At 39.1% G+C, this 25,786-nt stretch overlaps 1 protein-coding gene across 1 annotated transcript; it reads right to left on the bottom strand.

The window, feature by feature from the left end:
* Positions 1 to 1,537: 1,537 nt before the first annotated feature.
* Positions 1,538 to 23,578, bottom strand: LOC109991490 (protein-glutamine gamma-glutamyltransferase K-like). Its single transcript, XM_020643796.3, has 14 exons — positions 23,468 to 23,578; positions 17,687 to 17,976; positions 17,393 to 17,584; positions 12,836 to 13,087; positions 11,576 to 11,694; positions 9,798 to 9,905; positions 8,683 to 8,860; positions 8,446 to 8,584; positions 7,471 to 7,663; positions 7,102 to 7,255; positions 6,370 to 6,654; positions 2,329 to 2,489; positions 2,105 to 2,241; positions 1,538 to 2,006 (listed from the first exon to the last, which is right to left on the bottom strand). The coding sequence occupies exons 2-14, from the start codon at positions 17,973 to 17,975 to the stop codon at positions 1,859 to 1,861; spliced, it is 2,355 nt and encodes a 784-aa protein (XP_020499452.2). The 5' UTR covers position 17,976; positions 23,468 to 23,578; the 3' UTR covers positions 1,538 to 1,858.
* Between the last annotated feature and the right edge of the window lie 2,208 nt (positions 23,579 to 25,786).

Raw genomic sequence — 25,786 nt, 5'->3', positions numbered from 1 at the left:
AATCTCTAAATAGATTTCTCTGTTCCTGTGTTCATAAACTGCAGAGTAGAAAAAAAACATCTGAGATGAGCTCTGATGGATTCACCTTCATGAATGCAGCTTGAGATTCTTTGAAGGAATACTGCACATTGCCCATGAGTCACCAGCAGGCTCTTTGTTTTGTTGTCAGATGACGTGTTTCCTGAACCTTGATGGTTCTCTTTTATTTTATAACCAGCATTATAACCCTCATAATGCCAAAATTATAATTGGACTACAGGCTGATGTCTATAAGAATAAGTCACAGTTAGAAACAATCATCATGGAAGGTAAATGTATTTCTACTCAAACGCTTCAAGGAACAGTCGTTCATTTGTCCCTAATGATTGAAAAAGGCTTATGTAAAATGTCCTCTTATTCTAAAATATGTAACTTTTCACCTAAAATAGTAGTTTTAAAAAAAAAAATCTATCGGATTGAACAATAACTTTCAACAGGGAGAATGGCGTCTCTACAAACATTTGTACTGATTCAGGAAAAATTCACAGTAGGCATCAGATCAGTCTTTTCAGTTTCTCACAATGTAAAGCATCAGGTCACAGCAACAGGTAACATAAGAGGGGAAATTATCACAATCAGACCAAACCACACAAAGATACCAAATATTGTTTTTGTTTCTCAAAAATTGTTAAAATCAAAATGAATTACCTGTCAGTTATTTTTGTTCAAAATGTAATTGAATGTGACACTGTATGCGTTTGATAGTAGTCTGTAGTAGGCGTTTTTTATGTGTTTTTTTTTTTCTACGCATGTTGAGCATGTTCACTTGAAGCTGGGTGTGGATCCACACACCTTGCCGCCAAGCAAGCTTGATGCTCATCTGCAATCAGGCCACTGACACACTCCACAGTATAAAAGCTGGCCCCTCTTCCACTTATTGTCCATTTACCTCCTGTGGTATTCAGCACAGGTACATTTTGTAAGAATCCTTCAAAACTTCAGTTTTTGGCATTCTAATCATTGCCTTTCTTTATTGTCCAGGTTTTCCTGCCCCCTGCCTCCTCTTCTTCCGTTCTTTATAACACTTTTAGTCGTTGGTGTGATCTTCAAGAAACAGTACGCTGCAAGCCTGTCAATACACTATGTATGTTTTACGACAGCACTCAGGGATCTTTGGTGGATGCCAAAGGGTACAAAACTAAATTCCTCCATAATGTTGCTTTAAATTAGAACATATGGTGAACATGAACTACATAAAAAATCTGTTCGAATTTAAATTGGCCAGAGTTGGTGCTTTTGACTAGAAAAGGGACTAAAAAAACATTCTTTTAAAAATAGAAACAGGAACATTAACATGTAGTAATTAGGAATAATTTGATTGAAAAACCACACAAAATTCAGTCAGAGAACAAAACGCCAGTGAGACATGACAACACGTAAACCTGTGTGCTCTGTAGGATTATGGTTTCACACTGAGAGCGTCTTATCTTCACAGCACCTTCTCATTTTTTTTGTTCTTGTTCAAAACAAGGACCAGAAACAAACAGACTCCAGGATATGCTTTCATTATTTCTGTTTTTTAATCATACAAAAGCATTTAAAAAACAGTATTTACAAAAAGATTTAAAAAAGATTGTATTTAAGCTGCATCATTTTCATTCTTCTAAGACGTCTTCAGCATTCAAATGTAAAGGAGTTTGATGTCATACTGCTTACTCTAAAGAGAAATAAGTAAATTTTTCTTCTCCATTTCCCTTCCATGTGCGGCTTTAGAATTCTCCTTCAGCACTGTAGTACATTTAAACACTCATATTTATGAGTCTTAAAAAAATAAATTTAGAGCCCATCTGGAGGAAATGAGAGTCAGTATTTGGTGTCGTTAACTCTTCTCCTCCACCGTGATGTCGCTCACACCGTGAACTTGTGTGAGCTGCTTACAGTCCAGAGATGCCAGTAATTTCCTCGCCCCGGGCAGCGAGGGGACAAAGTGCTCTGTCAGAATGATGGACGCCCGACTGCCGATATTTCTGAGGGCACGACAGGAAATGACAGCGGACGTCACACAGAGAGGAATAAAGAACAGGTGCATAATAAGTCTGAGTAGAATATAAAGTTTTCTTCTTACCCGTAATGAATCTTCTGAGCGGTGAGAAGGCCGAGTCCCTCCATGTGGAAAACAACGTTTTTCAGCACCTGAGGCAGCGGATTAGTGAATGAAATCTCTGCTGCCATCTTTTCTCCGATCATGGCCTTCCCCAGTGGCTGTTTTAAAAGAAGAATATTAAATCAGGATTCATATTTTTTAATCTCCTTAAAAGTAATAAACTCCTGATGAACTGTTTGCTCTACCTTTATGGTGAGGTCTGGGGTCCTGAGCCGGAAGCTGAACTGCGTGGCGAGGGCCTGCTGGGTCTCTTGGACGCGGCCTGACAGAGTAAGCATCAGAGCAGCCTGGTCGATCAGCTGGTCTTTGTAGTCTTTGTAGTCCAGGGTCCACTCTAAGATCTTTTCTGTAGACACAATGAATGTATGTAGGGACAAAATGTTAGAAGTCTTTTCACTTCTTTTCCAGCCTCTCCCCAATCTTTCACAAAGCAGCCAGCTAGCTTAGCACGAGTTCATATAGGAGGAGAAAATACCCTGATATCAACCAAAATAATGTTTTTTTTTTATATATCCACAGTTTTAGAGCCTCTAAAACAGAAACTGTTTTTTTTGGCTGGGGGGGCAAACTGTGGCTCTGACTTATGCAGAGGTGGCGTGTGCACATAAATATACAGTATAGCATTTATTTAACCTTATTGCCTCCAACAATCATATCTACTTTAACTATGAATTAAGCAATAGTTTTTTCCTCATGTCATCATTTTCAATACCCTCCCAGCGCTGCCCCCTCTTATTCCCCCGCCGCTACCACATGATGGTACCACATGATATCTTTTAGTTTTCTTGATTGCATAGTATGTCATTAGCCTATCTCTGATGGTTTTTATGTGGGTGCTGTGGGCGGATGGGTGTGTGTGTGTGAGAGCCTCTATGCGTGTATGTTTTGTGTGACTGTGTCTGTATCACACTGTACTGTTGTGTTTTTGTGTTGGGCCCCCTCGAAAACGAGATGGTTCATCTCGAGGGGCTATCCATCAAATAAACAGATGTTTTTCTCTATTCAAGTTGATTTAAGTGTTTCTGATCTGCGTGATCTGAGGAGAACAACATTTCCCTCCCATGTATGCTGAGTGTATCATTGAAGTGACAAATAAATAAATATTGAATCTTGAATTTAAAGTATCACACAGATTATACAGATTCCTGTGCAGAAACTTAAACTAGATACAAATCTTCTTAGCTTGATTCTTTGAGGACTCAAAAACACTTCTTATGTCAAAAGTTTACACAAAGTACCAACAAAGGGACATGTGCTGCATTGAAATGACACTAAAGCTACAAGCCGCCTGTTGCAACACAACCTAAATCTGGGGTGGGGCAGTCGGCTGCTTGGGGGCACATGTGGCCCCCCTCCTCACTCATTGTGGCCAGCAAAAACTTCAGATATCAATAAATTGTCTGCATTGAAGGATTTAAACCTGAGCTGTCAGTTCAACACCAGACACAAAGTCCAAATGCATCACAACATGTAAATAATGATATAATAATCTTTGATAACTGGTGTATATTTTGTTCTTTGTAAGAGATAAGTAGGTATAATTGTTTCTGTGAAATCATTTTATATGCATTATGAAATGTATTTGAAAACAAACTAGAAGTGGGAGTCAAATATGCTTTCATCAATAAAATCATCTGTTTATTGCATTGAAAGAATAGCTTTGATTGGCTTAAATTCTGAGTTCATCTCATTAAATGAAGTATTTGTTTTTAGAAATATAAAACGCTGGTATAGTAAATTCTGATTTACTTTGTTTTGTTAAATTACAAGTTATTATAATTGTCTTAATAAGCGTGTCATAGAATTTGTAACAATGTGACCCTCTGGTTTTGAGAATTATATTAATGTGGCCTGCTTGGTTACCAAAGTGCCATCCCATGACCCTAAATAGTTATCTTAAGTCACAGCTCTGACATCTCAAATAGCCACCTATTTAAGGGGGGCCAACCATATGTCAAAGGGGGCCCGTTCCCTGACCACTCCTCTGGACACGCTCCTGAAATAAAGAATTAAATGCAGACGTTTGCTTTGTGACTGGGTCTTATGAGTCAGGACAGGATGTTTTATCTGCATTTTAAGCTAGTTGTTACGGACATAGATCAGTCTTTAAAGGGATACTTCACCCATTTGCATTAATCTTTGTATCATTAGAAACCTGGTAGTATTTTTGAATAGTCGTGCATCCCGCTCTCATTTTCCCCTGAGATGTGAAATCTTTGTATTTCTAAGTCTGAAAAGGAGCTTCCAGTGACGCAAAATGACGATTTTTGCGTCACTGGAAGCTGTTGCGGTTAGCGGGGTGAAACTACAACGCTAGTTCCTCATATTTTCGACCACTGAAGTTTAGGAAATGGTCTTATGTGTTGAAGTAAATATGTCTGTAAATGTTGTTATTACTATATTTCTACTGCTATACTGTATATTTTGGAGAAACTGTAACGATCGAATTTCCCTCTGGGATTAATAAAGTATTTCTGATTCTGAACTAGAGGACCTTAGTGGGCGTGGCCTGCGGTGCTGTGCATTCTGGGATTTGGTGTCTTTCATCAACATGAGCCAAAAAGACACTTTCTGCCTTTTCTCGGTCAAGAAGGCACCAACTTCAAAATGTATTTCACATTTCTACATATATGACCCAATGTCAATACAGATTCATGTTTCAACAGGTGAAGTATCCCTTTAACTGGTGCTCAATCTCATCTAGACAAAGAACAGCTTCTGTAGCTTGTTTATTTATTATACAGTTTGTTGATTGTCAGTGATGGGAATAACGACGTTACTAACGGCGTTACTTTTTTCAGTAACGAGTAATCTAATTGATTACTCTTCCCATCATTATAACGCCGTTACCGTTACTGCCAAAAAATGCGGTGCGCTACTATGACTGAAGCTGTTTTTCATCAGACCGATTAGATCTCTAAGCCGAGTGGCAAAGATATTTCTTACTGTTCTTCCTCTTTGGTGAGTGCGGACACGAGACAACCGCATAAATGATGACGATTGGCTGAGGTAGAGTAAAAATTTCATGGTGAGCCAATCAGAGGTAGAGTTGGGCGGGTGTTGTTTACACAAATTCGAAAGCATGCATAGTCAGACACACAACAACACAAATAAGTCAACGAGAAACAGGAATGGTGAGCCCAAATAATCCAACAGTAGCCTTCTTTAAGTGGAAGTATAGCCATTACTTTTCCTTCCAAGAAATTAAAGGAACGAGTGTAATCGTGAAATGCACATTATGCCCTGGAGTCAAAAGCCTCTCCACGTCGGTGTCGAGCAATTCAAACTAATTGAAACATCTTTCAACGCTACATGCTTCCACGAAATTAGTGGCCAAGAAGACCCCCGAAGGAGAAGGAGACAGTGCCACAAAACCTAAGCAACCGAAGCTTGATTTTACGGCCCCACCACCACCACACATTTTATCTCAGGCCGAGCTAAACAAACTGGTAGCCAGGTATGTTGTGGAGGATATGCTGCCATTATCGATGGTTGAGTCGGAGTCATTCAGCGCACTAGTTGCCAAAATACCGGTCAGAGCAGGGGTCGGCCTGCCATGTAGAAAGACGTTCGCGAACTATATAGATGCCCAACATGCTCAAATGAATGTCGAGCTCAAACAGACATTTGAGAAATTAGAATATTTGTCTACCACAGCAGACAAAATATCTATTATGTCATTTTTACGGATCCACTATATAAACATAGTAATTATAATATCTACAATAATACATGACATTTGATTGGAGGCTAGTCTCACTTTGTCCCACAGCAACATTAAAATAGTTTAGATTTGTGTACACTGTTTCTGTTAATTATTGATTGTATTAAGTGTCCATTTCATTATAATATTCAGATTTATCATAAATAATTGAACATGCACATGTATTTTAAGTTCTGTTAAAGAGGGGTGGAGGTGGGGTCCAAATTCTTTGACACATTTGAGCATTTAAAAATTTACTTGAAAGTAACGAAATAGTTACTTTCCAAAGTAACTAATTACTTTTATAATTTGTTACTCAGTAACTACTTTAGTTACTTTTTGGGAGAAGTAACTAGTGACTGTAACTAATTACTTTTTTAAAGTAACTTGCCCAACACTGTTGATTGTGAGAATAATCACGCTGCCAAAGGAATAAACTTCCTTTGTAAACAACTGAAGTTAAAAAAAATCTAATGGGCTCTGGATTTCAAAAACTGTCACTGGTCTAGAATTCTCGACTCACTTTCGTTGGGCAACAGGTCCACGTCCGTCTTGTCCCTCCTGACGGTGGCCTTGTGGACTCCAGTGTAGTACATGACGGCCACCTGGCTGTGCAGAATCACCTTACGTTCCTCTGAGCTGCTGTTTCTCATAATGATGGTCAGCTCTGCATCTTGTCCCATTCTGGGACCTTCTCCGTCCATGGTCACCTCCACAGAGACATCCTGTGCTGTGGGGGAGGAGTAAGCCGCTGCTTTGGAGCCATAGCTGCAGGCTGTTTCCACAGCAATACGTTCCTCCTCTGAGCCTGGGAAAACAGCACGGAATCAATTTTACGTTCAAGGCAGCAGTAGACCTGCAACTCCTGTGTGTTGCATCCTTAAATAACTGTTTTTATCAATAGTGGTGGCTTTTAAGAAGATGTAACGTCTGTTTGTGGATGAAATATCCTCTTCTTTGACAAAAAGCTCTCTCTCTGTAGGGATCCTTTGTGCATTGTTGTCAGAGACTTAGAATGACAATCTTAGCCTTTCAGTGACAAAAAAACCAACAACCTTTAACAGACAGACTTTGATTGGGATTTCACCCTGAATTATTGTGAGCCACCCATTACAGACACCCTGTTGCTGCAGGCTGGTGCAATTAAGTCTTTTCTTTTTGTGCTTATTTGTTACTAAGACCTCAAAAACAAATAGGGCCATGGCTTCAGAAAGATATTGTGATTCCTCTTATTTAGGTTTTCACATTTTCTTACCTTCAGGGTGTTTGTAGAGGTGTGTGATATCCATGCGCTCGTCAGAGCCGACAGCCTTGGTGCTGATGAAGTGGCCGACCGTCTTCTTCTCGCTGTAGATCATAGAGAAGGTCCCGTCTGTGTTCCTCTGCCAGTAGATTTTATCACTGTTCACCTGCACGGAGAGGAGGAGAGTGAGAGAGCGGGAGAATGAAGGTAAAGCTTTGAACAGACGGGAAACTTCACGCTGCGTCTGAGGTACGCCATATGGCTAATTATTATCACAACATACACACATCATCTGTCAGCAGACAACAATTAGTGAGGCTCAGGTGTTCCCTCTGGAGGTCGAGGATGTCAGGTAAACAATGAAATATATATTCCGCAAACCTCAGCGAACACAAATGGAGCGTCGTGTTTGAGGAACACTTGTCCGTAACGGACGGCCGCGAGCGACGCCGGTCCACAGCGGTAGGTTCCCTCGCTGGTCTCCTGAGGCGTGGAGTCTACAGCCTGCCAGCCTCCGTTTCCTACAGGTAAGTCCGGACGAGCCATCCAGCAGTCGTTCCAAACATGGAAGTTCCTGCAGGGGAGACACGGGAAGGTCAGATTTCATAAACTAAGAGATTAATCAGGGTAATTTTTTAAAACAGCTTAAAGGTCATGACTGTCTACAATGGGTGTAACACCTGAGTCCCACTGTCTGTGTTGTTTTCCGAGTCCTATCTTCAGTTTGTTTACATCACCGGGACGGCCGGCTGACTCCTCCCCTCGCGTATAAAAGTTGTTTAATTGAGGGACTAGATAAAAGAAGAATAACATACTGTACTCACTGCTTACCCACCCCCTTGCTCCCTATCCCTCTTCCTGCATTTTATCCCATCTCTCTCCCTATCACTTTCCAAGCCTGGCGCAGTCTAGGCCTGTGAAGACTGTTTCGTCATGAGCCGGGGATCCAGTCCAAGATTTCTTACCTCCTGTTTTTTCTTACTACTTTAACTTTTGCTGCTTTGCTAAAGTGCTCGTGATAGATAGGCCGGGTCTTTGTAATATAGCGATAAGTAAGGTCTTTTACCTGCTTTTTGTAAAGTGTCTCGAGATAACACTTGTTATTAGTTGACGCTATACAAATAAAAATTGATTGATTGATTGATTGAATGTCATGTAAGCATTTCTATATCGCGGTCATTTCAGGTAAATTTACATGCAGTGTGAAGATACGAGCATAATAAAGATTGCTAGCATTAGCATGCTAACACAACAATGCAGCGCGAGTTGTTTTGGTTTTATGCTGGTGCTCAAGAGCGACATTTACTGGATTGGAAAATCGCATATAAAGCTTTTAACCATAATGACATGACGCACCAGATGGAGTCGGTGTTTAAGTGTTCTAACGGGTCCAGGTTCTCATCCAGGTAAACATCTGTCGTCAGGGAGACGTCTGTGTCGTGAGCTGAGCTATAGTTGGTCACACTTCGACTAGGGATGCCCAAACAGCGTAAAACTGAAAAGAGAGAGAAAGAGAGCAGTTAAGAATCAGTGATCAACATCTGTGTACAGTCGTCCTGTCATTCCTGTACCAGCCGGTCAACACATGCTCACCTGTAGTGACAACACCAGCAAAGATCCAGCACTGTCCGTACTTAACGGCTGTTCCCTTGCTTTTATGGTATTCATTAAGGATTTCCACGCTCCCACTCCACACTGTTGGACTGGTTCCCTTTGAATAATCACCAGACCAGTTTCCCTCCAGGACGCCTTGGTCATCACGTGAGTTTACCTGAATAAACAAAAAGATTTTTTTTTCTTTTCTTTTCAGTGAAACATCTTTGAGTCCCGACCGATTAATCGACCAGCGGATAATATCGGTCGATATTAGCATTTCCAGTGGCTATCGGTATCGGCTGCTACTAGACTTATTCACCGGTCAAAAAGCATTTCATTTGAGTTTGTATTGCAGTCGTAGTTTTTCACCAGCAGAGGGCGCTATATGGCTTACAACAAGCATTATCACACTCCAGAGTGTCAAGCCGTGATACACAGACATGCACAGTTTCTTTGCAGTTGAGCGGCCATCTTGTCTTCTTCATATATCTTTTCCACAAGTGTTTGAAAACTCCATTAAAAGGAACACCTCAATAAATGTTTAAATATATCTATATATCTATATCTACAGATCGAAGATAGATCTAAGATATCATCCGATATATCGGTATCAGATTTTTTTCTCTCCCTAATATAGATATCCCTAAAAAATCCTTTATCGGTTGGGCCCTAATTACAAGACTAAGAGAGCTTTAAGCATTGTAATGGTGTAAATGTACTATGAAACATTTATTCTCGAGAGGAAAATCCATCCGGTTAGATCTCTGAATGCTGCAAGAATTTGTTCAATTACAGCAGGGATGTGTGGAAACTGTTATCAGGACCAACATTAATCAGAGTTGTTTATTGGTTTTCTTCATATTTCTCTTTCTAATCTTAATGTCATCTGCAGTAAAATGCCATTGAGATTAAAATACATTTCTTTTAAAGTGTCCCGGTCAATACTGGCAGCACAATGACATGGCTTAAATTCATCACAACATTTAAAAAAAGCAATAAACGTACAGAATAATCTGTCAAGGTAAAAGACTTAATGTTAAATCATCTTTATACTAAGCAGTCAGTTTGACAGCTCAGTCTGTATTTAGTAAGTAGGAAATGTGAAATCTCACCATGGCTGCGATGACTCGCACCACGTTAACCGGGTCTCCCCAGCCAGACGGAGGAGTTCCACTTTGTTCCATGATGAAAAGACATGCAGCGAGAATCCCATCATTAAACTGACACCAAACAGAGGAAACACATTATATCACCAATACGCAGAACAATGAGTGATTACACAGACATCTACAAAACCAATTCCTTTTTTTTTTTTGCTGAAAACCTGACAAAATGTATTTCTAAACTCCTGTGAGGACGTTTTAGGAGGCTAAACAGGAGTTTAATACTGATGTGTCTTTATAAGCTACAAAATAAAAAAAGTCAGCAAGAAGTTTTAGAGTCGGCTGTCTGTCAGTTTAAATGTCTGACACAGCTGCCAACACGTCAGTGAGGAGGTGAACAGGAAGCTGCAGAAACAGACTTTGTTTACACTTACTGTGACACGTATCACAGTAAGTGATACGGTGAATGCTGCAATGATTTCAGTCAAAAACTGTAACCTTTTGTGGTATTCTTGGCTGTTCGTTTACACAACAACAGCATTTTGAGTGACTGAGAACGCAAAGTTTTCATAACGGATAACGGAGTGTAAACTTATGAGAACAGCACCTTCTTCTGCACCGTGTAAACTAGCAACATGCAGCTCCTCTGAAAGTAACAGTTAAAGGCTTAATATGTAATATAAATCAAGCATATCCTCTGAAAATAACTCTGTGAGTCATGACTGTCTACAATGGGTGTAACACCCGAGTCCCACTGTCTGTGATGTTTTCAGAGTTTTCAGAGTCCTATCTTCACTTTGTTTACATCGCCGGGATGGCTGGCCGGCCAGCCGGCTCATCACCTCGCGTATAAAAGTTGTTTAATTGAGGGACTAGAGAAAAGAAGAATAACATACTGTACTCACTGCTTAACTATGTTTCTAGATCACGCTCATTTCAGGTAAATTTACATGCAGTGTGAAGATACACGCATAATAAAGATCGCTAGAATTAGCATGCTAACACAACAATGCAGCGCAAGTTGTTCTGGTTTTATGACGGTGCTCAAGGGCGACATCTGCTGGATCAAAAAAAATTATATATATATATATATATAAAGCCTTTAAGAGCCAATATGCACAAGGTGGACTACAACAACTATGGCCGACTCCCGAGTTCTGTTTGTGCTGCTCACTCTATTGAATTGGGCGGCAGTATCTCAGTCTGTAGGGACTTGGGTCACTGATTCAAGTCCCAGTGCGGACCAAATATGGAAGTTGGTCTGGTAGCTGGAGAGGTGCCAGATTGCTTCCTGAGCACTGCTGAGGTGCCCTTGAGCAAGGCACCAAACCCCCTCCCCACCATCAGCTCAGGAGCGCCTGCTGTGGGCCGCTCCGTCACTCTGACATCTCTCCATTAGTGCATGTCCATAGGTTCCTGTTTGTGCATGTGTGTATTTTTCAACCTATGTGTGTGTTGCATGACTTACAGAGTGTAAAAACAGAATTTTACCATGTGGGATCAATAAAGTAAATCTTAATCTTAATCTTTATTTCTCCATTGATGGGTTGATTAACTTCACCATTACTGTGATCAGAGGTGACGCACTATGCATCTCTATCTCTTTTTTTTTTTTCTTTCACATTTCGGGCCTCAGACAGTTGGTGTTTATGAAGAAAATACTAATACAGGACAGAGTCAGCAAAGAGACAAGATGTACAACTTCATCCACAAGAGCAAAACTAAATTAAGGTTCCTCACAGTAGCTTTAAAAAAAAATTAAACCAAACAGAAATCCTCCCTCTCACCTGTCCATAGTCCCACGTCCTCACTCCGATCTGATGCTCCGTGCCATAGTACATCCGTCCAATGTCGTTCAGGACGTATTCCTGCCGCTCGTCCTCAGAGTCCATGAACACTGAGTCATCTGAAGAGAGGACACATAAGGACCAAGGTTGGAGTGGTATATAGTATTTAATTCCTCTGATATAGTTTTTCAATTTTATATTTAATTATTTATTCAAATATATGCAATTTGTCTTTTATTCAACGTAAAAAACATGCAGAGAGAAAAATATAAACCCTTATTATTCCATCACCTATGTCCCACATGGACATGATTTATAAAATGGTTTTGAACACTGTTGCCGTCTTGTTGAGATAAAAAGCTTAAGGATTGATGAAGGCCTCATGAGTGATGCTCCAGGAGTCGTCTGAAGGGCATGTTGTGAATACAATCTTTGTTTCCTTTATGACTCTCTCTGAAATGAACAGTTCGAGAGTGAGATGTATAACTCTGATGTCTTTGAGTTCTGAATAAAGAGCCACCGCCTCAGACTGCATAAAAAGATGGACAAGATGACAGCTGCAAGAGAGTGAAGCCGAGATGTTTAGAGCTCCCCCTCCTGACTAGCTGCAGTGTGGGGTCATAAGCTCCGCCTCCTCCATGTTAACATTTCCTGTATGGTCTGAAACTATCTATATTAGTTATTAGTTGTCAAAGGAATTTACATAATGGAAAAGACAACTTTTAAAATAAGACTGCAAAATGCAAAATTCCTAGACAGGCGGTTTCCATGGCAACACGTGATGGAGGATGTTTAGATACAGGTTGGCAAGGGAAAATGTGAATTTATTAAAATATATACTGAATAGGGGATGTATGGGAACACTATTTTGGTTGCAAAAACTGAAATTAAATCATGGTTATGTCATTGGTGATGTTTGTGTCACTTTTTTGTTGTGTTCTGTTTTTTTTTATGTGGGTTGCTTGTTTTTTGTTGTTTTATTTTTCTCTATTACAAAAAAAATTGGGCGAACTATTATTTTATTTTATATATATATATATATATATTATACTACTATTTTATTATAACCATTTTGTTTTCTTCTTCTGCATACTATTATTGTTTTGTATAACATTATAAAAAAAAGAATAATGATTTAAGAAATGAACTATGTCTGGATAAATGAACTATGTTTGGATAAATGAACTATGTCTGGATTGCCCAATAAACACAAAGTTGAAAAAAAAATCGATAAATATCCATGTGTTTTTTTTGGTTTACCATCACACCAGGGGTTGAACAGCATGTAGATGTCGTTATCGGGGTTGTGCTCGGAGACCGCGTGACCACTGGGACAGTGCGTCTCCACGGTGAGTTGATATCGGCCGATGACGGCGGTGGACGGAGAATTCACTGACAGTTTAATCTTGTTGTATTCTTGCTTCACAACCGCAGCCTCCCAGCGGCCGTCCTCCAGGTCCTCCACCAGCGTGACGATGACGTGGGTTCCCTTCGCCACGGATGGCAGAGAGCCTGAGAATGTGAGAAGAAAAACTCATCACACACTCACACGCACATTGTTCAGACCGAGCCCAAACTGAAGCAAAACACCAGCACCTGACACCTGGGGAATGTTTGTATAAACAGAAACCAAACCAAGAGAATACAGGGACCTTACTGGCAGCACACACACACACACACACACACACACACACACACACACACACACACACACACACACACACACACACACACACACACACACACACACACACACGTCATGACAGCGCAGATCTCAGTGTAGCTGTTGCACAAAATAAATATTTGGCAGCAGTTTTATAGTTGGATGTGTACTGAGACTGACCTCTCTGAACCAACCAAACAGTGATTTCTCAGTTTATTCCAGAAACTCACCGTTTCAGAAAGCACTCTCAGGCTTTATTGCATTCGCAGCCCAAATAATTTCAAAACCCATCAGCGATCATAAGCTAAAATGATTTAAGAGGAGAGATGACATCTGTGACAAAGTTTGAAGCTGCCCTCATATGCAGTTTTTTTTTTCTACATAAATAATCGGGTAGATCTTGGACAGGCATTAAATAATGGCTTACAGGTTTTAACTATGGTTTTTAAGCTTTGCACACAGAATGTTTTTTCTGTATACAACCAACCGCCTCCTGATACAATAGTGGAGGGATTGGTCTAATAACGGAAAACCAGAACACTTCCAACATCAAAACTGTTATGACACAGCTACAGTATTCGTTTTTATGTTCAGAATCAGTTTATAAAGATTAGTTATGATTACAATTACCCTTATACAACTGCAAACACAACACATAAGTAAGAGATGAGTCACTGTAAGTGAATGCTCTGGGTTTCCACAGAAACATAGCAAACATAGAATCAAGTAAATCAATGTGTGTTTGTTTGTTTGTTTGTTTGCATGTTTCTTTCTCTCTCAACATATTGATTTCACTTATAGAAAACCAAACAGAGCTGGTAGAAAAGAGAAGAATGAGAAGTTTTGGAACGGGGAGACATGAATATTTCAATGGGGAAAAGGTTTGCTAAAGGAAGATTGATTGATTCACCATCTAGGATCAATATTGAGGTAAACACTAGATCTGTTAAACCCAAATTTTATCAGAGTCACCGTCCATTTTCTTCTTTTCCGTTCTCCATCCTCCCTTTTCAAACTCATACTTTCCCTCTGAATCAATCCTGCAGTTTCCAAACCTTCCCTGCTCACCTATCTCCACGTCACTCGTCGGCCTAACTCCATACTAAAGACCTTTTTCTTTTTCTACAGCTGATTCATGCTACTTTCATTGTGCACTGAATTCCGGTTTTTTACCTGCCATCGCTCTTCCTGCCTGCCAGAACTTGTCTGAAGAATTCCTAATGTAAAATAAAGAATTGCGATATGATGTATTCGTCTGCATTTGGGTCCCTCCCCCTGTTGAATCCACTCTTTAACATGACAAAACAGACAACCTCTGCCAAACCAGATTTCTCCTCTGAATGTTGGGAGGGGATGGTGAGTCCTTCAGCTGAATGTGGAAATCTTCACCCCTCCCTGCTTTTTGATCCTCAATCCTCTGCGGGTGTGACACACTCTTTGTTTGGTGTGTTTACAAAAGCCTTAAGAATTTCGAGTCACCATGCTGTGATATGACAAGGAGAGGTTTATTTGGACGAGTCTGATGAGCTGAGCAGTCGCCTTGCAGGACATCATTCCATGTGAAGAAATGAAACATGTAGTGAACAAGCACCTTTAAAAGAAACCATATAAGAGCATTCCATTTGTTTTCACCCTTCATGTAACGCTACGGGAAATCGCTGCTGTCTGTCAACTAATGAATAGATTGAGGCTTTATTTTTGTCCTCCTCATCCATTCTGGCCAGAAAATTATTAAGTGAAATCCCAAAATGTCAAAACATTTCCTTCCCAACATTGACTGAGCTTAACTCTCACACAAAGCCAAAATATCAATTTAGAAAATGTGTAATTTGAAGAGACAGATTGTCATGACATGTTCTGAAAACATGCCTGACCAATTGAGGGGATAAATCCCAATGATTCTACGGACATCTGTTGGCTTTCATCCTCTCCCCTTCTCACAAAAACAAAAAACATGAGCAGGTGAGACTCTCAGCACAACAAAATTGTGAGCGGTTCAATCTTCCACACACTTTCAATCTGCGAGGTGTTATGAAAATTGCAGCCTTTTTCTTGAGTTGTTAGTGTGGCTTCAGAGTTTGAAAAACCACAAAGTCAGAGCACTCAGCTGTCACACTGACTTTTAACAACAGATGTGTTTGAGATTGTTTGAGATTGTTTGAGATTGGGCTCCGAGCTGTTGGTGGGGGGTGAGGGTGGGGTGGGGGGTTGGTGCAGCAGACTCAGAGTACAGTGTTTGGACTCTGCATGCATGGCTGTGATGCGCTTCAACGATAGGAGCAGAGAAATGGCTTTATTTTTTTCTTGTATTTGCTTTGGGATGTAATATCCATCATTTGGGATGTGGTGTCATGATTTCCAGAAGACTGAAATGGCTTGATGTGCAGCTGCTTATCTCTGCTGTGACTGATAATGCATGATCAGTGTTTTTGTTGGGTTACATTTTGCACCGAGCAAAATGGAGGTATACATATCCCCTTTTTCTGCTTTTATTACTTTATTGCAATGAGAGAGTCCATCAATGATAACAGTTGTTCTTTTATCTTATTCCCACATTGTTTTATATCGATTAAAATAATAGTGCTTATTGTATCAGTACATGTATCAGGAGTGACGCTGCTCGTGCAGGTTGGACTCTGGTGCAGGAGGATTTAGGACTTTAGGAGCTGGTCTCTTGAAATCATTTTCAAAGTAATCTGAAGGTGTTGAAGAACAGTGAATCAGGTTGTAGATGACTTTCAGGTTTTGTTTTGACATGTTTGTATTTTGTCTGTAACTGTTTAAATGTGCAGCTGCTCATCTTAAATATATTGTTTAATGTCAGTGAGGCTGGCATGCTGAATGTGAAAATGTTAAAGCAACTTTAGATTCCATACTACCCTCATGTTCATTTCTTTTTATATTGTCAGTCTGTGAAACCTATAGAGCAGCTTTTCTTTCCTTATGTATCTTCTACTGGTGTCAGTGTACACCTTTATTTCAGCCTCTGCAGCACCTTAAATGTGTTCCGTTGTTTTTCACTGTAATTTCCTTTCTCTCGGAGTAAAACTAGAATACATACACACACAAAAAAATAAATCATTATTTCAGTTGCTCAATTTGCATAAAAGCAACGATTAATAAGCCTGTGCACGTCTCCTCTTTAATAAACACTGATCTCCGGGTCAAACGCTCATCTCTGATACAGCCACGCAGCCTTTCTGTGAAAGAGACGTAGTAATTATTGTCTTCAAGCTCGACTGGTTATCACACACAGCTGTAATTATAGGATCTATATTTGTCTGTGTCTTCTCCTCCTTACAGTGACAGAGGAGCACAGATGAATTGTGGGTAAACAGGTGGCCGCTGAGGCTCTGACAGTTGGCATAGTGGCAGAATTGCTGACTTTTTTCTCTGTATGAGCAGGACCGAGGGCTCTCCCTGGAGCTTAGCAACCATGAGTGTTACCATAGGGATAGAAACCAAAAAAAAATCCTTTCCTCCAACCTACTCCCCCTCTCCTTCTTTCTTTAAATATATCACAATGCACACCTTTTACACACTTAAGGCCCAATTAACACCACAAGACTTGAGCTAAGACGCTAAACTTCCTCCTGTTTCTTTGGACATCACCTTCTTCTCCTGTCACAGCTCAAAGGGAGGGAAACCCTAATGATCCTGAAGAGATCTACACACAAACAGGGTCAGATAAGCATGTTGGTGTGTTTTCAATGCATATAGGCTGAACTGCATCCATTCATTTTTACACTTCTTATCCTTAAATGAGAAGCCATCCATGTGGAAAATTCATAGAAAATCACGTCATCACTGTTTTTTTGCAAATGTACATCTCTTACTTCCAGCAAGGATTTTTTACATTCAGTTGATTTTTTTGTAATCCACTGTACGCAAAACATTTTATATTTAAAATTTTTAAATTCTATTTTATATATTGTAATAGCTTCTTATACTGTATTATTTAAGTAGTTGCTAGTTCTGCTTTATTTCCTTGTTGTTTAGCACCAATACACCAAGTCAGAAATGTATAAATGTACTTGGCAATAAACCCCGATTCTGATTCTGAAAAAAACAATGCATGCAATTCCTTTCTAGAGAACCGGCAGACTAAAGTTACCGCCAAGCATCATGACATTATTGAGCATTATTTCACTGACCTGTTTTTAGGTCCAGGTGAAGTTTGTCTCTGCTGGGGTCAAAGGGTCGAGAGAGGGTGATCCACATCTGGAACGTCTGTCCTCTGCGAATAATAAAGTTTTCACTCTGGTACAAGTCTGTGTGGTGCTCCTTCCGGTTCACGCTTGATTTACTTTTCATCAGGTTGATCGATTGCACCTCCAGGCAGAGTTCTGCAAAAAAAAAAAAAAAAAAAAACACAAATATATGAGTGGAGTCTGTCATGTGGCTGGATTACATTAGTTCAAATAATGAGTTGTAATAAAGCTAGTTACTGTTAAGCTCCTGATCTTCAATCACAGGCTTCGCCCCTTCCTCTTCCTCCGTCTCACCGGAGACCGTATCCACGGTTCCTGTGCCATCATCGTCAGTCCTTTTTGGACAGCAGCACGGGAAGATTTTACCCAGCCAGTGTCGACACCCGTTTTCTTTTTTTCTATTGTCTTCTTCTTCTGGCTCTTCTTTTTCTAACTCTTCGTCTGCGTCATCCCTAAAGTCGAGAGTGACGGACGGAAAGCGACCCACGGCAGACCTGTTTCTGATTGATCGTGTCTCTACAGGCATCCTGAGCAAAAAACGACAAACACAAACGAGGAGATGTAAAGCTCTGTGATTCTATTCATTATATGTTTTCTAAAGGACAATACAATATTTTACATATATGCAGCACCAACACTCATTTGGTTCTTTAGGAAACACATGTCTTTCCTCCTTTCCTCTGTTCAACAAACTTCACCCCAAAAAACGTCACATAATCAAACTCCTGCTCCAAATTTTAAAGGTGACCTTTTGTCAAATGACCCTGAAAGTGGAATTAAAAGCCTGTCTGTACATGTAACAGCGGACTCACTCCCGCTCTGTTTTTCTTCAACACAACGTGTTTAAACTCAGAGTCATTGAGAGGGGGATATTTTAAATTTGAGTGTTTTGTGCAAATGTAATGTTCTGCTCTGTCAGTTAGAATGAATATCACAAAGCGAGCACAGCATCTTAAAATGAAAGCCTGCCTAAATAAGATGTCCCTGTGCGCCAGGCTCAAGCTTACATAGACACCTTGGCTGATTATTAATCGTAAATCCTAACATACGAATGTTTTGTTTTCCTCCACATCTCAAACGGAACTATAACGTTCCCTTTACATTGAAACCCAACTGTTCTGAGTGACGACATAAAAAGATACGTTTTTGTTGTCTTCTTACGATGTAATTCATCTATTTTTATCACAAGTAATAGTGCTGTGCAAAAAAATAATACAGTAAAGCATCGCAATATATATTTTTTATACTGTATGGATTTTACCTCCCCCAACATCGATACATTCAATGGATTGTCATTTTATTCCCCTTAAATTCCTGTAATCACTAACACATCGAGAGCACTGTGTAGAGGTTGGTTAATAACAACTATTCACACTCTTGTGTGTCCAGGGCTTCTATTTTTGTTGCTGTGTTATCAAAACAGGTATTGATATTGCTTTACTAGATTCATACTGAAGTTTAAAATGTTGTTGTTGTGCAAACCTTATGTTCCAATCGATTGGAAAGAGAATTCTGAAATAAATAGTTCAGAATCAATAACAAAGCAAGCTCTGTTCTCGGCTCCACTTTGAATTTTTTAGAAAATCATGTAGAGTTTGCAAAGAATCCCGATGTATCGCATCATATTGAATCATGAAGTCGTTGCCAAATGATGATATGACATTATGTCATGCTGCATTGCATGTTGGGCCATGTGAGCTGTGCTACTAGTTTTGTCTGTCAGAAAACTACAAATCAACATTAGGGCCTTTTAATTAACAAAGTTTTGATAATTTTGATGTAAAAATGCTGTCTTTGATTAATTGGTTACCATGACAATGCTGATTGCTTGATATAATTCACCTGTAGATTTACACGCCTATCTGTTCAGCCACACCTGAAACAATTACCAACTGCTGTTCTGTTCATGTGGGAGTCTAACCTCTCCTGTTTATTTTGGCTGTATGATCTTTTCTTATATCCAAAGAGCACCTCATCTTTGATAATTTAATTTGTTTTTTATCACTCCTCCGCCATCCCATTGGCATTTCGTCTTTATTTGTGGAGCGATACATATAGTGTAAAGTCCCAATCATATTGTGCTCTCAGCACTCGGGTAACACCTCTAATCCAATCAAATCACTAGGTCCACAACAACACTTACTGTTTATTTGCTTAAAGAGTTTGACCCTTTCATTTAGCTGATTATTTATACCATATTGCTTTAGTAGTCATGCAATGCATAGTGTTCAGATCAACCAGTAACAGGTGGCTACATAAATTAATATATATTTTTTCAATCAGATCAAAATCTGAGTTTTATCACATAGTTAATACATTCTGAAGCTTTGCAATATTTCTATAGAGGCTACATGTATGTACAATGGTTCAGATTTTGAGTCAGTGATTAGTATGAAGTGTTGCAGAAAAACCTTGTTAAAAAAAAGAATTGGAAATAAATGACTCAAAATAATTCTTTCAGAGAATAAGTGATTCCTTCTTTTCTGTTCAAAGAATAAGACACTGTTATTAATCAACAATATGAATCCATTCATAATGCTGCAAAACAGAATAAGCGTGATTTTGATATTGTTAATTTCACTTATTTTCCTTTAATGGCATCAAGTAGTACTTCCGCTGACTCTGTGATTCCATCAGGATTCATGTGGATCTGAATTACGATCGGACTTGTGAGTCAGCTAAAGCATTGCGGAGGTGAGGACATGCTCTGATTCATATGTTTGCCTTGAAACAAAATACCTTCTGTGGGAAAACAGTGTGCTTTGTAACGTCTCTGCAGCAGAGATTAAAGTCAGATTCTTCAGGTGAACTGTCAGCTCGAATATTTCATGACTTCAGTCAAACCTCAGCGAATGTTTTGAATCCATCCTGATCAGCTGTTCTCTGCTAACTTTACATTTGCTAACACCTTTACCTTCCTCTGATACAGTGAATGACTAAAGCAGCTCTGATCATGACGATGAGATCACTCCTTATTCATGTGCCAAAGACTGAAATAGTTCATCACAGTCAGAGATTTTAGTAGGTCATTGAACGCCTCCGCCCAGCTCAGGATTTTGAGTCACATTAACTCCTGACACAAGAGACTTCGAGCAGAATAACAAAACAAACTAATTTAAAATCTGATATAGTTTGAACATGCTCATACATACACTAGTTTAATATGAGGGTAAAACTCATGAATTAAAGTGAAAAGTTTTCCAAATTGCATTAAAAGGAGCCGATAAAACAGTGAATGTCTGTTGTTGTTGTTTTTTGGGGTGGGTGGACGTAAGATAAGTTAGAAAGGCAGAAGCTATGCTAACAGCTCTGTGTGTAAATGCTAGTATTAGCATGCTAACATGCTCAGTTCTGCAGAACCTGTTTTAGCTCAGATACTCATCACTTAATTTTATGATACAATAATATGGAGGACTAAAGGAACCAAAATGAAATGAATAATGAAATAATAAATTGGATATAAAATAAACAAAATTGTAAAGGCCTTAGTAGGACTTCATTTTTAACATATATCAACATAAAAACTGGAGGACTTAAATATCCATAAGTCAGTAAAAAAACAGCTGCTAGATTAATAGTGAAATAGAATTTTGCTATGCAAAGATCTGTTCAACTGAAGTTAATCTTCAGTCGAATAAATTTAAATCTGTAAATCATCACAGCACAGATAACTGAAGCTTCAGAACATTGTGCTTGTTTACTGCAGGGTGGGTCTTCACTGAGTGTCAGAAAGTGAAAAGTAACTCCATCACAGAACCAAAACTATGAGAAGCATTTTATCTGTTGTGTAACCATGTGTTCAGATGTAAGTCTGGTTGAAAATGTCTGAGACCCACACAGATCAATAAATCTCTTCTCTGCTGCAAACAATAATCTGTTAAATTAAACACAAACTGTTTGCACTGCAGCGTCAACACACACACAGAGAGAGACAAGGAGACACGAGCTGCATCGAGCTGCACAGAGAGTGACACAGTGTGACCTGAGGATGATGATGATGATGATGATGATGATGATGATGAAGAAGAAGAAAATACAGACGAACCTGTTTTGGCTCTGGTTCTCATCACTTCATTATCTGATACAATTGTATGGAGGACTAAAACGGCCAAAAGAAAAAAGTTAATAAAAACCTTAATAATCAAATTGATAAACAAAATTACAAAATTGTACAAATTAAACAAAATGTGTCCAAAAAAGAAACTTGAAATCAGATGCAGGGATAAATAACAAAACAAATTGATCTGTACATTTACATGATTCTGTTTGAGTTTCTTCTCGCTCTTTAATTACCTTTTAACTAGCTCTCTTATTTTTTACTTTACATTATTATTTTTGGTAACACTTTACCATAAGGTACACATATCTTGGATAGTTAGTGGAAAACGAATGGGAAATTAGCTACTCAGTAACCACAAGGTAACTATTAAGTAACCATTAATTAACCACTAGGTAACCACTAGGTAACCACTAAGTAACCACTAGGTAACCACTAAGTAACCACTAGGTAACCACTAGGTAACCACTAAGTAACCACTAGGTAACCACTAGGTAACCACTAAGTAACCACTAGGTAACCACTAAGTAACCACTAGGTAACCACTAGGTAACCACTAGGTAACCACTAAGTAACCACTAGGTAACCACTAGGTAACCACTAGTTAACCATTAGGTAACTACTAAGTAACCACTAGTTAACCACTAAGTAACCACTGGGTAACCACTAGGTAACCACAAGGTAACCACTAAGTAACCACTAGATAACCATTAGGTAACCACTAGATAACCACTAAGTAACAACTAAGAAATGGGTAGATAGTGCGTGCTATTTCATCACATGTTCTAGAGTAGCTCATCATTATCTCACAGATAATGAATGCTGGATAAACCACACAAATTGTTGCATAGTTAATGGGGAATTAACTAGTTAACCATTAGTTAATGGGTAGATAGTGACAAACTTCTCATCCAATTCTATAGAGTAGCTTTTGGTTACGAGAATGAAGTGAGGCATCATACTAGTTACTCAGTATTGAAGCATTATATAAACATTACTTTTGTGTGAGTAACTACTAAGTATGATGCCTCACTTCATTGAGAAATGATTGTCAATAATGCTAATCATTAACTTCATATCAAAACATAAATGCCCACATCTTTTTTTACATTGTTTTTTTGGTCAATTTAATGGAATATTAATTGTAGTTAGGCAGGTTAAGCAGGTTATGAACTGTATTTTTGGGCAGCTTTCATCCTCCATATATTAAATCTCAATCTGTTAGATTAGCGCTTCCTCATGTTTGCACCAAGCAGACTGTATCACTGAATCGCACATACAGATCGGGAACATTTGGTCTCATTAAGTAGGTCTAAGTTCACTCCCATGACACTAACAGCCGATTTAACATGTGCCATTTATCAGAGTGTCCTCCAGGAGGGTGCTGATCCATGAGCTCCCCTTCGCCTCACTCATGACCCGATGCCTCAGGCAGATCATCAAAGAGGCACTCACTGATGACGTCCAAATAAAAGCTTTCAGAGGATTTGAGTCATCACACAAACACATACTTATATATTTGACCCTGAGCCAATTTTTTAATATCTTGAGTCTTTGTGTTGGTTAACCTCACTAAGCTGGGAGTCATAACATATTTTTGCAGAAGATCCCCTGAAGTCTTATGTAGTCAACCAAATAAATCATGTATTTTAAAGCTGTCTCATGTAGTGTCTCATGTGATGCAAAAAAAAACACCATTCAGGAAGAAGATAAACTTACAAAATAAATAATTCAAGAAATGACAATCTGTAAACGTTTAGGCTATTATTTGCATGATCCCTTTCTCAAAGGAATGCAGAACTACAGTATGTTAATAGTAAGTTTCTCCTTTACTTATAAATCCAATAAATGACTGATCCAGGAGCATTCTGTAGAGGACAAATATATGTAAACGACTGTGACTCAACATGAAGTCATAAATCAAAGGCCTAATCATCTTAAATTAGCAAATGCAAACTCACTCAGTTCAGAGGCAGAAGAAATTCAAGACTTGAGGAGGAAATCTTTGCTTCGTTGTGTCTTTGTGTTTGACACACTACAAGTTCAGACCTCTTTTAAATACTTGAAGACAGTGAGGACACACCCTCCCCCTGCTGCACAGACACCACTCAGGTCTGAAATACGCCCTAAAGTAACAAGGCAAATCATTTAGGCAGTGAGCCAATCAAACAGACTTCACTGTAAAACATGAGCATGTCAGCTGCTTATAGAGTAAGTAAAAGAGCTTGTGGTGATGTCACCATCACTATTTTAAACATCAACACACTTTTGTCTTATTTCTACATGAATAGAAAAGTGAGTTCTCAAACATTAATATATATATATATTTTTGTCATATATTTTACATTTTAAAATTATATTATATATATTGTAATAGCTTCTCATTGCTAGTTCTGCTTTATTTCCCTGTTAATTGTTTAGCACCAGTACACCAAGTCAAATCAATCAGTCAATTTCCAGCCCCTGAAGCTGAATCAGCTGAATGGAATCATATTGTCAGGTCGTGCCCACGCCACGTGGGAGGGTCTACACCTTTCTCAAGTAGAGCTCTGACTGTGTGTGCAGGTGGGAGTTGACATACTGCCATGGAAAAATCTGCAAGATAGAAACCAGAGTTTCCTGATTAGTTGGAGTTCATCACACTGACTGGTTGAGTTGGGTTTTTTTGCTGAGTTTCACAACTGTGTGATGTTAGAAAGCAGACGTATTCTCTTGCAACATTTAAACTGCTGTCAAGTCCCTGAAGGAGAATTACTCATAAATCGTTGTGATGCAAGATAAAGAGCCTCAGGAATGTCATTGAAATGTTTTTTCTCAGGGCGAGGCTTGAATGCTGTCCTAATGCTGAACTGTGTGCCTGTTTGCAAATCCTATAAGATAAAGTGACAAATTGTTGCATTTTTATTTCTCAAACCTAGGGCAAACAAAAGGACATAGGGGCTAAAGAACTGCAAATTCTGCAGTGCCTCTGACCTACAGTAAGAATGAACCTGAATGAAAAACATTTGTGATATACAAGATTTTCTCAGGATATGGCAAGAGTTTCTCTGGGTTTCCAAAATAAGTTTCTCAGGATCTCCTTAAAAATTCCTTGGACCTTCCAAAGGTTTCTCTTACAATAGTTTCCCTTGATCCAGCAAAGATTTCTCAGGAGCTCACTAAAGTTTATTTTTATTATTAATAATTATTTTAAGAAAAAAATGTTTATAGGTTTCATTTAAATTGCACATATATTTTTATTCCTGCACGGGTAAATGTCTTTGTATAAGTCTATTTTTAATTGCACAGGTTTCATTTTTATTATTTTTATTCAAAATGTTCTCAGGCTTTATCCTAAAATTATTTCTCAGGAACTTGGCAAAGTTTCTCAGGATTTTGGATAAAGTTTCTCAACTTCTTGCAGAAGTTTCTCAGAATCTCCAGAACGTTTCTTGCGGGGTCTCTGCAGCATTTTATTTGGATCTTACAACAGTTTCTCACAAAAGTAAAAAAAAAAGAAATCTTATAAAGAACCTATGACCTAGGGTCCTGAGACAACTGTGCCTTGAGATTAGTGGAATATTGAAAAAGAGGAGCAGGGGGGTCACGTGATGCTTTCTAGCTGAGCAGACGTCTTTTGCTGAGCTCCCGCTCCATGAGGCACTAAATTACATTAATAAAGTTTTACTTTGTGGTTAACTTCCTATCCTCCTCGCAAGAAAGTTCAACAATGTCCGCGGGTGCTTCAGGTTCCTCTCACTCGAAGCTAAAAATGTACAGTCTGCTAGCCAGCTAGCTGACGCGGTGGCTAAAGATGGCGCCGACAGAGCGCGGCGCGCTGACCAACAACCGACCCCGGCCTGTGATGATAAAGCTACACAACTTCAGTGATAAACAGAAGATTCTACAAGCGGTGCTTTTTCCATCAAGCCGGATTATTCACCTAAAGTTAAAGCTGCACATCGGGAGTTTATTAAAGTCTGTGAGCAGCTCATTCAGAAGGGGATCCGTTTTACTATGCACTTTACGGCTAATCTCTGCATCAAATACAACGGCCAGGATTACTCATTTAAGACACACCAGGACGCGGAGAAATTCATCACTGGACTTGGCTGATGATTGTCCCCTTTTTCCTTTTCTCCACAACAAGGTTTAATTATATGCCACTACAGTAATCTCAACGTGAGATATGGTATGTAACCTGCTTTCTCTATTCCAGGAGTTCATACACGTTTAAAGACTTTACTTACTTGTAATGGGGCAGTGCAATAAGGCAGGCATTTTTTTTACAGTATACCACT

This window comes from Labrus bergylta, chromosome 6 (genome assembly GCF_963930695.1).
Source record: "Labrus bergylta chromosome 6, fLabBer1.1, whole genome shotgun sequence".
NCBI lineage: Eukaryota > Metazoa > Chordata > Actinopteri > Labriformes > Labridae > Labrus > Labrus bergylta.
This window is presented reverse-complemented; position numbering and strand designations above follow the sequence as displayed.

Bases quoted from the DNA above. Each gene is read 5' to 3' on its own strand.
- LOC109991490 (XM_020643796.3), bottom strand. From the start codon at position 17,975: ATGCCTGTAGAGACACGATCAATCAGAAACAGGTCTGCCGTGGGTCGC. The intron at 17,585-17,686 runs GTAACTAGCTTT...TTTTTTTTGCAG, and splicing joins TGAAGATCAGGAGCTTAACA to AACTCTGCCTGGAGGTGCAA. The intron at 2,490-6,369 runs GTGAGTCGAGAA...TTGTGTCTACAG, and splicing joins GGACCTGTTGCCCAACGAAA to AAAAGATCTTAGAGTGGACC.